Genomic DNA, 17,641 nt, shown 5'->3' on the forward strand with positions numbered 1-17,641 from the left:
TAGGAACATCGCAAAAATAAATATTTATAAAATAAGGCGAGTGTATTTCTGCCATGAAAAATAGTTTCTCATAAAAATACNGCATATTTGGCGGCCGCTGTGGTGTAGTGGTTGGCAGTGCGCGCTTCCACTCTGCAGTGCCTGGGTTCAAGCCCTATTCATAGGAACATCGCAAAAATAAATATTTATAAAATAAGGCGAGTGTATTTCAGCCATGAAAAACAGTTTGTCATAAAAATATGTAAAACTGTAGGTCCCTCCCCTTTGTTTGACAACATCAAGGCGCACACCACAAATCGGAGGAGAAGCTCGGCCAAACCCTACCATATGTGTAAGTGCCAATCTATTATTACTATTATTAACCATTTTTGGCGGAAACACTTGGCTGTAATGGTCTTCAATATTTTCTAATTTGAAGCAATCCAAATTATTTTCAAAAAACTCCAATAATTTCGAATTCAGCTATTCAAACCAATTTCTGCTTCATTTTGTGGTAATGGGATTAGGATTTACAGAGCGAATGGGACACGAACATCATGAATATGAAATATATGTATGTATGTATGCGTGTACGTTTATGTGTATGTAGGTATGTACATATGTCTATACTTATATATGCATAAGTTGCATAAATTTGTTATCTTTTGCTTTTTATTTTTGTTTCTTCGCCTAAAAGAAAAGGGCAATTTTGTTATTGAATAAAAAATAAGGCAACAAATATTTGCAAAAGATATGATATTTTACGCTTTCTAGCACCACGTAAGCACATAGTACTTTAATGAATTTGCATATATTCCAGCAAGAAAAATTACTGTGAAACAAATTCGTACTTTTTTTCATCATTACGTAATTTAAGTCCTATTAGTGAACCCGCATGGCGTCAAAACGGCATCATTCAATTAAATTGTTTAAACAGGTGAAACCCTATTCAAAAACTTCTAAAAATACTCCTAATGGTTAATCTAAACAATTTCACAGTGATGAGAGGTCTCGCATGATGNTCCAATAATTTCGAATTCAGCTATTCAAACCAATTTCTGCTTCATTTTGTCGTAATGGGATTAGTATTTACAGACACGAACATCATGAATATGAAATATATGTATGTATGTATGCGTGTACGTTTATGTGTATGTAGGTATGTACATATGTCTATACTTGTATATGCATAAGTTGCATGAATTTGTTATCTTTTGCTTTTTATTTTTGTTTCTTCGCCTAAAAGAAAAGGGCAATTTTGTTATTAAATAAAAAATAAGGCAACAAATATTTGCAAAAGATACGATATTTTACGCTTTCTAGCACCACATAAGCACATAGTACATTAATGAATTTGCATATATTCCAGCAAGAAAAAATACTGTGAAACAAATTCGTACTTTTTTTCATCCTTACGTAATTTAAGTCCTACTAGTGAACCCGCATGGCGTCAAAACGGCATCATTCAATTAAATTGTTTAAACAGGTGAAACCCTATTCAAAAACTTCTAAAAATATTCCTAATGATTAATCTAAACAATTTCACAGTGATGAGAGGTTTCGCATGGGTTCGGTTTCCACTTCATCAAATTTCAAATCTCACTGTAACTTCAAAAAATAAAACCTGTGCACATCTATGTAGAATCCCAGTTCTTTAATTCGACTTCTCATTTTGGAAATTCGAAATAACGGTGCAGATCTGATGACCTTCAAAAAAAATAGATGGCAACTCTAATTAAAATTATTATCAGCCTATACTTTTCTTAAAACTCTTTCGTTTGACACTAATATTTCGATATTTCATTTATGTATCTTTCGTATAAGTAAAACAAATTCGACTTTTCAAACAGGTGGCAACCCCTTTAAAAGTATTTTCAATCTAAAATTTTTCGCCTGGCATTGTTATACATATTTCAATTAACTGATGAATTAATTTGAATTCAATTTTTTTAAGCACATGGCAACTCTCCTAAATACAGTTTAGAAATAAATTAATTTCAAATCCATTTTGATTGATACCCTTCTTTTGACAATCCATTTAACTTAGTAAATAATTTGAGCTTAATTTGTTCAACAAAAAAAAAACCAAATGTTCAGCTTAAAGATTTCTTAACACTCGTTCTTTTGATAACCCTATTTTAAAATTTCATGTAACTTATGTATAATTAAACGAAATACCACTTTCAAAACAGGCGGAAACCCTCTTAAAAAGTTATTTTCAAACTAAAATTTCCTTAATATTTTTTGTCTGACATTGTTATCAATATTCCACGTCACTGATGAATTAAGTGGAAATTTGGCTCTTAAATAAAGGATTTTAAACCCCTTTCCATTGATAACCATCGGTTAGTAATTCATTTAACTTATTAAATAATTTTAGTTTAGCCCTTTAAACTGGGACAACCCTCAAACACATCAGAAATGTTCAAAGTTGTCGAACTAAGTATTTCTTGAAGCTCTTTCNTCGGTTTCCACTTCATCAAATTTCAAATCTCACTGTAACTTCAAAAAATAAAACCTGTGCACATCTATGTAGAATCCCAGTTCTTTAATTCGACTTCTCATTTTGGAAATTCGAAATAACGGTGCAGATCTGATGACCTTCAAAAAAAATAGATGGCAACTCTAATTAAAATTATTATCAGCCTATACTTTTCTTAAAACTCTTTCGTTTGACACTAATATTTCGATATTTCATTTATGTATCTTTCGTATAAGTAAAACAAATTCGACTTTTCAAACAGGTGGCAACCCCTTTAAAAGTATTTTCAATCTAAAATTTTTCGCCTGGCATTGTTATACATATTTCAATTAACTGATGAATTAATTTGAATTCAATTTTTTTAAGCACATGGCAACTCTCCTAAATACAGTTTAGAAATAAATTAATTTCAAATCCATTTTGATTGATACCCTTCTTTTGACAATCCATTTAACTTAGTAAATAATTTGAGCTTAATTTGTTCAAACAAAAAAAAACCAAATGTTCAGCTTAAAGATTTCTTAACACTCGTTCTTTTGATAACCCTATTTTAAAATTTCATGTAACTTATGTATAATTAAACGAAATACCACTTTCAAAACAGGCGGAAACCCTCTTAAAAAGTTATTTTCAAACTAAAATTTCCTTAATATTTTTTGTCTGACATTGTTATCAATATTCCACGTCACTGATGAATTAAGTGGAAATTTGGCTCTTAAATAAAGGATTTTAAACCCCTTTCCATTGATAACCATCGGTTAGTAATTCATTTAACTTATTAAATAATTTTAGTTTAGCCCTTTAAACTGGGACAACCCTCAAACACATCAGAAATGTTCAAAGTTGTCGAACTAAGTATTTCTTGAAGCTCTTTCTTTTGACATCCATCGTTAATATTTCATATAAAAAATAGTTCAATGAGACTTCTCAAATATTCAAAATATTTTCAACCTACCACCTTCTGAAATCTCTTTTGTAAGACACTCATATAGCGATACCTTATTCACTTACCAAATTCCTTTAAATGAAATTGAATTACATTTTTTTAACATTTGGCAACCCTCCTATACGTAGCTAAGTTATAAAGCCTTTTCAAAACCATTTCGATTGATACCCTTATTTAACAATTGATTTAACTTTTTAATTAATTTGAACTTAATTTCTTAACAGGTGGCAACTTTTTTCGAAAAGGTAAAACCTTCTTGAACATCCACACCCTAAGCCCTTTAATTTGGTACCTCACTTTTGAAAATCAAACAGACGGTGCGGATCTGGCATTGATTATTAAATTATTTGTATGCAATTTTTTATCAGGTGGCAGCTCCTTTCGAAAAAGTAAAACATTATTGCACATCTACAGACCAAGCGCTACAATTTGACATCTCATTTTTGAAAATCGGGCGAACGGTACAGATCTTTTATGCTGCACAAAAAATGCCTTCGCGATTATATATATAGATACTTCTTCTTCTTTATTGGCGCTGTAACCGCTTAAGCGATTTTTNTCTTTTATGCTGCACAAAAAATGCCTTCGCGTATTATATATATAGATACTTCTTCTTCTTTATTGGCGCTGTAACCGCTTAAGCGATTTTGGCCGATCCTACTAAAGTATGCGAGACGTTTATTGTCAGTGCCAAGTCCATCTACACTTGGTCTTTTTATCCTCTGCTGCCGCCAGTGGGTATATCGTTTCTCAATAAGGATTTGTTAATTCGTTGCCGAATTTTGAAAAGTAAAATTGTATATTCTCTTGTCGGATCTACCTTTCAATCAGGAACCAAAAACACGTTCCATTTTTTGGTTCAGTTCTGCACCAAAATAAAATCTAATATCAAGAACATTCCCAAAAAAGAACCAAACGGGAACATAAGAACTGGGAGCAGTTTGAACGAGAACAAAATGAGCAAGAGGTGTTCGGGAACGTTTCCGTAAAGAACAAAATGTGAACAAAACTCTCGGGAACGTTTTCAAGAAGAACGGAATGAGAACAAAACCTTCGGTAACGTTTCCAATGAGAACGAAATAAAAACAAGTATAGACAACGATTTCATGAAGAATCAAATAAGAACAAAAAATTGGGAAACGTTCTGCTAGAGAACAAAATAAGAACAAACATTTTGAGAACTTAACGTTGAGAATGAGAGCGTCTTCTGGCTTTTGGGATGAAAAATCGTTTAAGTGAGAACCATGATTGTTAATTCAAAGCCAGAGGAAAGCTGGATCATTTCAATTTCCAGATCGTTTTTCATGAGGGGGCACTGTTCATTTATGGAACAATTTTTCATTTTCTGGGCAAGAAAAGTTTGTGGCTTAAGTCTTTCGTTGATTTAATGTGCATAATTATCGTTCAGTTCTTTTTTGATTAATTTAAATATTCAAACATTTCAAACTAATGAACGCTATGTGAAAAATTTTGTTCTCGCTTCCATTCCCGTTTCTTTCCGTGACTTTTGGCTGAGTAAACGGTATCAGTGCTTTCGAGATCAGATTTTTCCTAAAGGCTTTCTATAGCGTTTGCCTATGCACGCATATGTCATTCATAAAATTTAAATGCCAAAACTAAATAACAACAATGCGCATCAAACCGTATAAAAGTATTATCGCATAAAAAATGTAAATTCTGAGCTTTTCGATTCCATTCGGTATTTATTCCATTCAACTGTTTTTTGTTTTATTGTTGTGTTGTTGTTTGCTTCTTCCGTTATTGCAATACATATTTGTTCTTTATTTTTTGCAATATTGATTTATTTATTCAAGGGAACTGACACATTAGCAATTTATTTCACAGCTTTTCATAAAAACACAATAAAATGTTTTAAAAATTGCAGTAATTCAATTTGAACTTGCTGTTGAATATTGTTCATAGATCATTTTTTAGTTTTCTATTTGAAAATAAATTGGGAAACAAAATGAAAGTTGCAATGGCAACTCTCTCTCTTGGCTCTATCCAGCCAAAATCTGAATTTTTGGAAATAAGTAGCAATATTATATTTTAACGAATTAATGCCGATAATAATTAGGCGAATTGCCGTAAATAATTAGGCGAATTTGTAATTAAAAGCTCATTAGAAAGCCAATAAGCTACACATTTTGTTAATTATCAGGCCTGACGTTTCAGAGCCATACAAAGTTATACATACTACGTATGTATGTAGATTAGAGTGGTCCAAAAAAATTATTCTTCGAGATAGGGTCTGGGGCATCTTCCATAATTTTTCCTCTTGNAATTAGGCGAATTTGTAATTAAAAGCTCATTAGAAAGCCAATAAGCTACAAATTTTGTTAATTATCAGGCCTGACGTTTCAGAGCCATACAAAGTTATACATACTACGTATGTATGTAGATTAGAGTGATCCAAAAAAATTATTCTTCGAGATAGGGTCTGGGGCATCTTCCATAATTTTTCCTCTTGTCGAAAGAGGTGCTGGTACTAAACCTTACTTTTTTAAGTATAAATTTAGGGGATGATCATGATGCTCTTATTTTCCTCTAGAAGTATTGTACATATCGATTGCTGAGTGGAAGATCGTCCTACNGTCGAAAGAGGTGCTGGTACTAAACCTTACTTTTTTAAGTATAAATTTAGAGGATGATCATGATGCTCTTATTTCCCGCTAGAAGTATTGTACATATCGATTGCTGAGTGGAAGATCGTCCTATCTCGACAGCCAGTTCGTGAACGCCCTATTTCAGAATTTTGTTGAAAAACATCATATCTCAGAATTTTGTTGAAGAACGTCCTATCTCAGAATTCGGTTCAAAAACGTTCTTGAAAAGTTTTTTGAGATAGGGCGTTTTCGAACTGGCTGCCGAGATAGGGCGATCTTCCACTCAGCGGTCGATATATTAATCAAGCAATTGGTTAAGTAACCTAAGAAAATTTCAATTTTAAATTATCTATTAAAATGTCGCAAGCATCAGTTGTAATGGAACAGTAGCTTTTTTAATAAAATTACCAATATTTTTGCCAGTTCTATAGCGATCCAGTAGCGCATTTCAAGGTNGCTGCCGAGATAGGGCGATCTTCCACTCAGCGGTCGATATATTAATCAAGCAATTGGTTAAGTAACCTAAGAAAATTTCAATTTTAAATTATCTATTAAAATGTCGCAAGCATCAGTTGTCATGGCAACAGTAGCTTTTTTAATAAAATTACCAATATTTTTGCCAGTTCTATAGCGATCCAGTAGCGCATTTCAAGGTCATTGAGCACTCTGTATTAGAGCTGGGATACTATCGATAGTACCGCCACTCGATAGTTTTCGAAACGATAGTTGAAAACATCAATAGTATCGATAGTACTATCGTCGTGAAAGGTATTGAATAACGACAGGCAAAATCTGAATATAGTTTTATATGAAAAAATTAAATTGGGATTTTGTTTGTTCCTTATGAAGTGCAAAGAGCGAAATTGGCTATAATAATACATTCCTAATACTACAAAACAAACAAAACACAAAAGATATTCGTTTAAATTGACTACTCATATTTACTTATAAAAGTTCAACTGAGATCAAATACGGAGGCGCATATAAAAATCCGAACAAGGGAAATTATGTATTAATATTTTACCGGGTTATAAGACAACGAATATAGTACTGGTCAAAATAATAGCACCACAACATTTCTATCAGTTTGACTATTTTTTGTTTACTTATTGTCTACTAGTTTTTTATAAAAGTTGTACAAAACATAAAAAAAAATAAAAAATCTTTAAAATTTCAAGCTTTTTAATTCGAATTTCTACAAAAANAAGACAACGAATATAGTACTGGTCAAAATAATAGCACCACAACATTTTTATCAGTTTGACTATTTTTTGTTTACTTATTGTCTACTAATTTTTTATAAAAGTTGTACAAAACATAAAAAAAATAAAAAATCATTAAAATTTCAAGCTTTTTAATTCGAATTTCTACAAAAATTTTGTGTAAGCAGTTTTAAAATTTGACTATAACTCAGTGTAAGCTATCGATAGTATCCCAGCTCTACTCTGTATCGGTTGCCGTAGAAACTGAAAGTTGGTACATCAAAAGGAAAAAACTAACTAACGTATTCTAAGATTTAATTTTTCCCCCCATTCAAAAATTGGACCCCTCTAATGTAGATGGGTCATCAAAGGGAAAAAATTAAAAAGGATCAGTTCAGCGCCTTCGTCTTGAAATGCGGGCTGTGTAAAAGCCACAGCCGCCAAACTGAAACCTAGAATACGTGATAATATTAAGAGCATATTCAGGTTAAAAACTGTATACTCCTTTTGATATTATTTTTGTAACTTATTAAATAAATTGAGTTTAACTTTTAAACCAGGTGGTAACCCTCTTTAACGTTCTTACTGTTCAAGAAAAATATTTCCTAATAATCTTTCGGTATGCTGCGATTAGGTTATACATATTTCCCCGGAGCTGCACCATCTGTTACTCAAAATCCGAAATACACACACTTCCAATACTTCCGCTATACGAAACGAAAGGAAAAAACTTGAATTTTTGACTAAGGAAAACAAACCGAATATCATTCGAGCGGTTTTCGATCATTTTCGTAATGAAAAAAACTAGCTAATTTTTTCAACTACTATTTGCCTTAAAAAGCTCAATTTGAAATGCTATATTTCAGTAAAAATGTATTGCTCATTTGACTGAAACAAATAAAGAAATAAATCTATCTATACATATCGCTCATTTACTTCAATAGTGTCACAACTGGAAAAAAATCAAATCAAATGAATACATATTTTATCTATCTAGCGAAATACTGGTAATCGATACAGCTTTGAAATTTTGACACAACATAGAAGAAGAAGTAGCGTAATTTCTGCGTATGCAGCTCTATATTTGTGTATTTTGAGTCGTGACTATATTGAAGAAAATGGGCGATATGTTGCCGCCAAACCAGATTTCCGGAGACTCTAGTTTTGCCTAGGCTAAACTAGCTCCACCTATGTACATACATGCGATAGGTATAAGCTGGGCCAAACTGGTCTGACCTAAGACCGAGAGAAGAAACCAGTTAAGCCTAAGCTGAACTAATAGATCATAGTAAGAATATTACTATGCGCTTCAAAAAATTAACCCTTATCAGTCAAAATCGGGCTCCCCAGTGCACGGTATTGCTGCTTCCAACTTATTTCCACCAAATTTGAGACACCTTCAGTAGGCTTTCCAAGGATGGTCATAGGCTAAAACTAATTTCAATAAAACGAGGGGGCGCCACAGTGCTTCCCTTCCATATAAAATGTGGGGAAAAATATAATTATGTACGGATTTAAATGAAAATTCACTTCTTAGTAAAACTGAGGACGCTAAACTCAAAAATTTAATTTGTTTTTGGATAACTTTCATGCTTTCACTGTAAATGCAGTTTGAAGTTGAAAATTTGGGTGCTTGTGGCTTTTACGTATGTATGTAGGTACATATAGTTCGTTCTATTTTAAAAAGTGATGTGTCAAATGACAGGGCTTGGCCTGTAGATGTGCAATAAAGTTTTTTATTTTTAAAAAGGGTTGCCCCCTGTTACAAATTTCATTAAAATTATTTAATAAGATAAATAAATTAGGTATTACAATATGGGTATCAATTGAACTAGCTTTGAAAATACTTTACTTCTAAACGACACGTAGAAGGGTTGCCACATGTTTAAAAAATTCAAATTCACATTAATTAAGGGAGTAGGTAACTGAAAAACGTATACCAATATGAGTATCAGACAAATGAAAAACTTTGACATATTTGGCAAGAAATAAGTGAAGATTAAAAACATGCCTGAGTTAATTTAAGAGTACAGTAATTTAAAAGGAATGTCATCAGAACAAATCACTGATTGACAACGTATGTATTTGTAATAAAATAACAAATACGATGGCGTAATTCTATGCTTTGACGTAATTATTATTTCAGTTTAACTAAATTCGACTTTACAAGCAGGTGGCAACGCTATTCGTAATATTTTTAAACTAAAACCTTCTTAAACCTCTTTCGTATGACTTTGACATGTTTTCTGTGAAGAGCTTACGCGCTTACGCGTGGCTATGCCCCTATTAAAATTCTTAGTGTAAAATTTGGCGAGTTTAGTGGCTTCCTGGCGGTATATAATTAATTTTATAGGGAAATGTCTGTTTAATTCTTTTTAGTGGATAAATTTTCTTCACTATAATACCAACAAGTTCACATTGCAGACAACGAATTTTTCGATTTTTGCCCACTTAGGCAGCACTGTGGGGCGTGGGAGATCCCATATATGAAATCAATGCGTTATTGGAAAAGAGCTCGTGGCACCGCCCATATTAACTGAAATTTTTTTGTTGTATATCTATTGAAATTTTTGTGGTAGAGTACTGGAACTTAGTATCGAGATAGTATATTAAATTACTAATACAATACTAATGAATAAAAATGAAGGTTATTAAAAGAGGGGACGTGGCACTTTTCGTACAAATTGGCCTTTTCATACTGCATATCTCTGGGGGTGTAGCAGAGTACTGGGACTTCGAATCGAGATGTATGAAATCAATTCCCATAGAAACTGAAATTTTCTTACAGCATATCTCTAGAAGTGTTTGAGGTGGAATAGTGTAACTTGGTATGGGGACCCTGTAGTCAAATGAACTAGTTGTAAACTACCCCACAACTAGTATGAATCGCATGCCCAACTAGTCAGCCAACTATCTTTTTTCCATGCAATAAACTGGTATTTTTAACATGGGGATGTCCTACGAAATGGCAATTGTCAGATTTCGGTCAGAAATATACCAGTCTCATACTATTTCAGAATAGACAGAAAAATACTAGTCTAATTATGGACCAAAACCACTACTTTGGGAGTCAAAAAATAAAATGAATTCATGAATATACAATAAAAAACATTTAAGTACACTTTTTTTATTTTACATATTTTTATTTAGCAGCCTTAGATTTGCCAATAAATATTGTTAATTTTTTTGAGTATTAAAAAAAAATACATAGATATTTCAATTTCCAATATCCAATACTCCTCATTTTCAGAATATCAACGAATTTACTAAACTCAGTAAATTCAACAGACGACTTCGCGGTAACAAATAAAGATTATTTAAAGCTTTAAAATGAATTTTGAAGGGGAGAAGTAGTGCAGCTCAAATGTGCCCAAAACCCGTGATTTTTGTACTTTTAGGTTAGAATATCCCGAAAACCTGACGTGATCTGGGGTCAGATTCGAATTCAGCACGTCAAATACCTTCGGAAAAGTATAGTCCGATTCTTGGTTAAAAACCCTTGTTGGCCTGTGTATTTAATTCAAGCAGTTATTAAATATTCTTCATTTCTGTCCATAGTTTGGCTTATTGATTGATAATAGAAATTAATCAAATAATTATATTAATCGTGTAATAAACAAAATAAAAAATAATTGAAAATGATCAAAAATAACAAAATAACAGGTCTGGTATAATTGAATACGTACTCAATTTAACGGTTTACGATATACCCAAATAAAAGTTATATTATTTTGTGTACTTTAATGTATTAAACTGTCGAAGTCAAATAATACAGGGTATGAATAAATCGTTTGTACTTGGTACAAGTCTGGTCATTTTCGAACTAGTTCGGTTTCCGTTAGGAAATTCTAGTTGTAAACTAGTATTTTTCCTGACTAGTTTGGGATTTCACTGCAGGGGATGTATAAATTCTATCCAATACACATGTAGAAATGATTACTTACTGGAAAAGAGGACGTGGGGCCTGCCATATGCATACATATTGCACGTTTATTTACATAGAGACGTAAATCAAAATTTACGTTTTTGGAAATTACATCATACAATTATAAAGCTTGAATATTTACAGCCTAACAGATGACAAAACATCCAAAAAATGGTGAAGATGTGCGTATTTTGGTATACCAACGGTATGAATTAATGAAACTTTAAAAGTCGAATTTATTGGAAAAGGTTCCGTTGTCTCACCCATGAAGGTATAATTTTAAAATCGGGAATCATGGGCATCAGTATAAACATTACTTCTACTAATATTAGCCAGTGTTCGAACGAAGAATAACTCTTATCTGCCGGTTAGCAATTGGAAATCCTAGAGTCTTGCAAAGAAAAAAATCAGTCCTTAAAAATGCCCAATAATTCTTGTCCTTTATAGGGCACCACAATGTGGACGATGACAAGGAATAAAGAACAAAGTTATATAAGGTCAAAAGGATATGCTTGCAATCGGTTACTGGAAGAACTATGCAAAGGAGGAAAATATTCATTTGAAATGAATTTACGTTGTTATTGTATTTCAAACAATATAATTATACCGAATGTTATTTAAAATTGAAAAGGGGCTGAATAAAATGCAATTGTGCCTACTTTTCCATCACTGATTCAAATAACAAAAGTTTACCGTGTAGACGAAATTTTATGATTCCATAACTTTGAAAGGCCTTAATACCTTAAGTTGCTTAAAAAATATACAACTATAATAAAGTGGGAACAGGAATAAAATACGTATATGTATGTAACATTTTTGAACGATTTTTCATGTTTGCATAGAAACGTGAAATCGCTAAATTGTATTACCAAAATGCTGCTATTGATAAACAATCGTTATTTTGATTATTTTTTTATCTGCTATTAAAGTCATAAAACAACGATTAAAAGGAGAAATTCAGTTCAATCGCTGAAATTGTGATTTTTATTAGGTATGTATGTATGTATGCATAAAACTCATAACTATTACGGTCCCTGTTCAAAACATTATATCTCCACAGTACCCTGTAATATACTTATGAGTACATACATATGTATGTATGTATATACTCAACTTTGCAATTTCCATAACGAATATTTATTTTTTATTTTTTGCTCAAATGAAATTTCATAGCTCAAACGCTAGCAGCAGACTTTTTTACCCGTACTTTTTTTAACTTCCTTCATTTCCGTTTCTTTCTTTCATTTTTGATGTTGGCGCTATAATCGAAATCGACCAAAATGACCATGCAAAAACCAAACGACAAACAAATGGATTCAACACTTTGTTAAAATGCTGCTGACCGATGCAAATGCGAATGTCTGTCTCCTGCATCTCCTGCATGCGGCGTGCGGTATGCTGTGGTGAACGGATGGACGAATGCAACTGGAAATTGAAAAATAAACATATCAAAAATGCTATACACACATACATACATACACACATCATTCATATATATGAACATATTTAGAAACGATTCCCGGCTGATAACTTTGCCGAATGGAATAATGGACATCCGTTGGGGTTGCGAACCGTACATGCATATGTTTTAGTATTCGATATGGGCAACTTGGAAACGTTTCAGGTTAGTTAGTGACTGGGGATATACATATGTATGTATGTATGTATGTTAAGGCAAATTTAATTAAAAATTGTGCATAACTTTATTTTCAATTATTTCCACAGTACTGCCGTGCGATGAGAGAGCAAATATTGGATAGTTTTAGTCATCGTGATTTTAGTATAATAGTAATTGGTAATAAATACGATACGGTCACCGAGGTGCTGGCTACTTCACAGGTCAGTAAAAGTGCAAAAATAGTTAACAGCTAAGCCGTTGTTGCAATCACAAATTGACATTCACTTTTAGGAGCTGAAGGATATTTCAACGCTAGTGCGCAAACATTGGCGCTGTGGCTATGTGGAATGTTCAGCCAAGTGAGTACAGTGTTGATCTTTTTATTAACAGCCATGTGCCATGAAAGGATAGAAGTATATTTGTGCTGAAAACTTCTGAAATCTTTGCGCGTTTTTTTTTTTTGTAATTTTGGACTCTATTTTTAATATTTAACTCCTCTTACCACCACGCTCATTTCAGATATAACTACAAAATTGGCGATGTATTCCGAGAACTAATGGGCTGTACGAGCACCGGTGCCATTGTCAGCGAATTCACACAATCAACTAGGAATAAAGGTCGTTGCACAATACTTTAGCGTTATCTGCACAAATTCTTTAGAGAGAGCATATGAGGCGCAGTAAACGTAAGAGAGCTGCAGCTGCAGGCGCTCTTAGCCAACATAAAATCGCCCACAGCAATCAAAATCTAACGAAACGCCGCCATAATTGCAAAGCAATAAAGTTCAGAAATCCACCTTTAATTCAAAATTAGCAGCTGTAAGCCCTCATCAATGCGGATTGGTAATATGTAATACATACATATATATATTTACAAGTAGATATGGGCAAGTAGGCAATAGATTTAGATAAACCTATTCGAAAAGCAGTTTTTGTAGAAGAAAAAGTCAAATAATGTGAAATTTAATAAAGAAGTGAGACCAAAAAAGCTACTCTTGATTAGTTAAAAATTGCCAAATTTGCTACTATTTACCAAACAAACCAAAAACAAAACAAATCATAATTAATTTATATTTACATTCCATCTTTTCTTAATATTCCAAAATCTCGATACTAACACCCAATCCTAAAGGCATTTTTGTTTTGAATAATTAATTATTCCCAGCGATTTGCCATCTCCTACCCAGCTTACACGAAGAGCGCAGCCCGCTTGACGGATATTTTTGTTCGCTATGCAGATCATGAAAGGCACCAGTTTCTTAAATGCCCAGATCGATCAGCTACAGAACGAAATTGAAGAGCGGATTGTATTTCTGTATTGCTCCACGATCATTCATTGCGAGAACGGCCAAAATTTTTGGATATTTAAATATTTGACATGCATTTTTGTCCACTTCAAATGGGGCATAATTTTTTGGGTCATGTACGAATTAAGCATAATTTTATGATAGTGCAAAAACAGGACATACATTTTTGATCATTTAAAAACTCTGCATAACCAAAAAGGCGTTTAAAATCACATTGGATCACGTAAAAGCTGGATATAATTTTTGATGATTTAAAAACCGAGCATACTGTTTTCTATGATTTAAACACTCAGCATAGTTTTTCGATAATGACAAAAACTTTCATACATTTTTGCACCATTTAAAGCTAGACATAGTTTTTTGGTAAGTTTAAAACTAGAAAAAAAGTTTGGACGTTTCAAAAACTGGTTTAATTTTAAAACTGAACATAATTTTTAGTCATATAAAAACGTGGCAAAGCTTTCCGGTCATTAAAAAACTTGGCATACACTTTTGATCATTTAAAAACTGGACAAAAATCGTTTAGAGTTAAAAACTTTGTACACATTTTTTGTACTTCAAAAACTGAGCATAATTTATTGAACCATATAAAACTGGATAGAAAAGAAGGCGGGTAAAAAACTAGACATAAGGATTTGAAGTTGTCAAAACTGGCTTCATTTAAAACCTGTTTTTGGTCATATAAAAAATAGACATACAATTTGGTTATTTAAAAACTGGACATTTTTTGCAGTTTAAAAACTTTAAGTAATTTTTTTTTTAAGTGAACAACATTTTTTTAACAAAACTTTGTGCCGCTTTAAAAATTGGGGTAAATGTCTGGATCATTTAAATATCTTTCAAAACTTGTTTACGCTCAGGGGGCAAGGCAAACTTTTTTTGTTTCCTTGAAAAGTGACACGGTCTAATGTATGTATTTTAGGGTGTTCCAAAAATATGTGTGGGTGGGGGGCTGAGTTTAAAGTGTTAAGCTCTCACCCCCTAAAATTTTTCTAAATGGAAAAAAATACCTGTATGTTTTCGTTTAAAAAAAAAAGTTTTCCTTGTATTTTATATGGGGAAAAACACTTTTTCGTATCTCTTTTTAACAAATAAAAAAAGAAATACGGGTATTATTCTTTTCCATTTAGAAAAATCCTAGGGTGTCAGAGCTTAATATTTTAAACCTTTTCTTTAGCACTCTAATGTACTACATACATATGTGACTTAAACAAATGACCACGTGTTGATTTTTCTTAAATATTCGTTATGTTTTTCGAGCTAAATTTTTTTGTTATTTTTCTATAAAAAAACACCGTTCAAGCTTTAGCCAAACCCATATAAACCACAGTTTCAAACTTTATTCAAAATTTAGGAAAATTCAACAAATTTTCATTAAAATTTAAACTTTTAAGGAAATTTTTGGGTATGCAGACTTATAGCCCATACAATTGTATGGGGTATAAAACTGTATACCCGAAAATGTTCTGAAGATTCAGATTAAAAAGTTTAATTTCTTGATGCAAATTTGTTGAATTTTTGTATAAAGTTTGAAACTGTCATCTATATTTTTTTAGGGTAAAGCTTGGCCCATTGTTATAGAAAATTAACACAAAAAATTTAGCTCGAAAAACATTACGGATATTAAAAAAAAAATCAACACGTGGTCATTTGTTTGAGCTACTGTATGTATAATATCTACGCTGTATCCAGTTTTGCGCAACTGCGGCTTCGAAGCGTTTTAGCACTCATCATCTTCTCTTTGATTTGTGATTCTACTTATCATTTCCTAACCACCTACACTGTGCAAAAAATTACTGGCTGAAACTGCTTAATTATTAATTTAATATCATTCTGCATTACGAAAAACTGTATCCCACCATATTTTACAATAAATACATATTTTCAATAATGTTGTAGAAAATATTTACATAATCTGTTCAAAGAAATGTGAGCCCATGTAATGTAGATAAATTACAATAATTATATACTGTTCATGAAAAGTGATTATATGGGCAATTCTCAATTAGTTCGAATTTTCGCATGACTCGCCAGTTTTTATTCGGACACATAATTTTCGCTGATATGTTAACAAAAATCAGGTTACGTATGTTGTGTAGTCAAAAAAAAAACAAAACGGGAAAAAAACGTTTAAAACGTATGGTTACGGTGACCATTCGTACCGATTTTGGCGGGACAGTACCGATTTTGAGAAAATTGTCCCGCGGAATATTTTTTAAAAGTCGGGACTTACAAGCGTCCCGATTTTTCATATTTGTACCGATTGAGTCCTGATTTATACAGTTTTCTTTATTCATTTATTAAGACTCTTCGTGTACTCTGGTCCAAAAACAATTTTTCATACAAGCGAGACAGCACTTTCGTTATCACAAAAGACTTAGAATATAAGAGAGCCACTATGCCCATTAATAATATAATAATATAATTAATGAAATTATAAAAACTAATAATCAAAAAAACGTGGATATGAAAACATAAGCGGTAGAGAGAGTGGCAAAAATAGAAATAAGGAAGAGACATGTTAGCTTTCTTTGGCTATTTCCCTAAGCAATTGCTTTTACTTAAAATGTCATACCTTTCACTTAAATTTATTTGAACAAATCGAGTAAAAGGTCTGAAATTTTAAGAAAAAAAATTTGCTTGGGTTTTACGCATATGGCACAATGTGCAAAGAAAAAAATTTCCAAAAATCAACGGTAAATCCAAGTTTCTTCCAACTTGCCCTTTATTATACAATAATTTAATGGCTCCAAAACTGCATACTCAAAACAGTTCTAGGAAATCTAATTAAAATGTTTCAAATTGTGATGCAAATTTTGAAATTTTGCTTTACATACTTTTTTTTATAAAGTAAGTTATTCTTTCATAAAAAAATATAAAATATTTTGCATTTTTTTTTTGTCTTTGTTTTGTTTCAAATAAAACTGTAGTATGCATTTTTATTCTAGAAACAAAATTTTATTTTCGGATTCGATGCTTTAGAAATGTCAAAAATGAAAATTCGAAGTTTCTGAGAATTGCCCATATGGAGTAAGTTTTATTATTAAATAAGTCTGTACATATTTGTGTATGTACGAGCACGTACGGCAGCTTAATATAAAATCGATTATAGCGCAAAACCAAATACCAAATACTTGGATACTTTTAGGCAAATAATAAATGCCAATAACTACTTTTAAGCAAACATTAAATACTTTAAAGTTGTGATCATTGCAAGAATTAGAATTAGTGAAAAAATTGAAGCAGACACAAAAAAAAATATGCATTGCATTGTTGGAAAAATTACGTTTAATAAGTAATAATTGTGTGTGTATTTATATATATATATATATATATATATATATATATATGTATAAGTACCTAATAATAAAATTAATAATCGTATGCATACCTTATAGACAAACACATACAAATTCCACTCACACTTACAAGTACATACATACATATGTATATACTTACATATTTATGCATAACCGAACACTGCATTGAACCCAACAATGGCAATTAGTCGTATCGTAAGTTTTTGCAAGAAAATATTTGGGAAAACAGCAATTTAGTGAAGTAAAATCAACGCACA

The 17,641-nt window shown here is 31.9% G+C and overlaps 1 protein-coding gene across 1 annotated transcript in view; it reads left to right on the top strand.

Moving 5' to 3' along the window:
• Positions 1 to 14,332, top strand: part of LOC108363824 (ras-like protein family member 10B) — an 80,482-nt gene extending 66,150 nt beyond the window's left edge. Inside the window, exons 5-8 of the mRNA XM_017617317.1 lie at positions 12,651 to 12,764; positions 12,866 to 12,979; positions 13,050 to 13,117; positions 13,278 to 14,332. Of these exons, the coding sequence (XP_017472806.1) occupies positions 12,651 to 12,764; positions 12,866 to 12,979; positions 13,050 to 13,117; positions 13,278 to 13,395 (414 nt within the window). The 3' untranslated portion in view covers positions 13,396 to 14,332. The remainder of the gene's footprint in view (positions 1 to 12,650; positions 12,765 to 12,865; positions 12,980 to 13,049; positions 13,118 to 13,277) is intronic.
• The last annotated feature ends 3,309 nt before the right edge of the window (positions 14,333 to 17,641 follow it).

Source organism: Rhagoletis zephyria, unplaced genomic scaffold (genome assembly GCF_001687245.7).
Source record: "Rhagoletis zephyria isolate East Lansing unplaced genomic scaffold, Rhagoletis_zephyria_1.1 Rzeph_scaffold_01389, whole genome shotgun sequence".
In the NCBI taxonomy this organism is placed as follows: Eukaryota; Metazoa; Arthropoda; class Insecta; order Diptera; family Tephritidae; genus Rhagoletis; species Rhagoletis zephyria.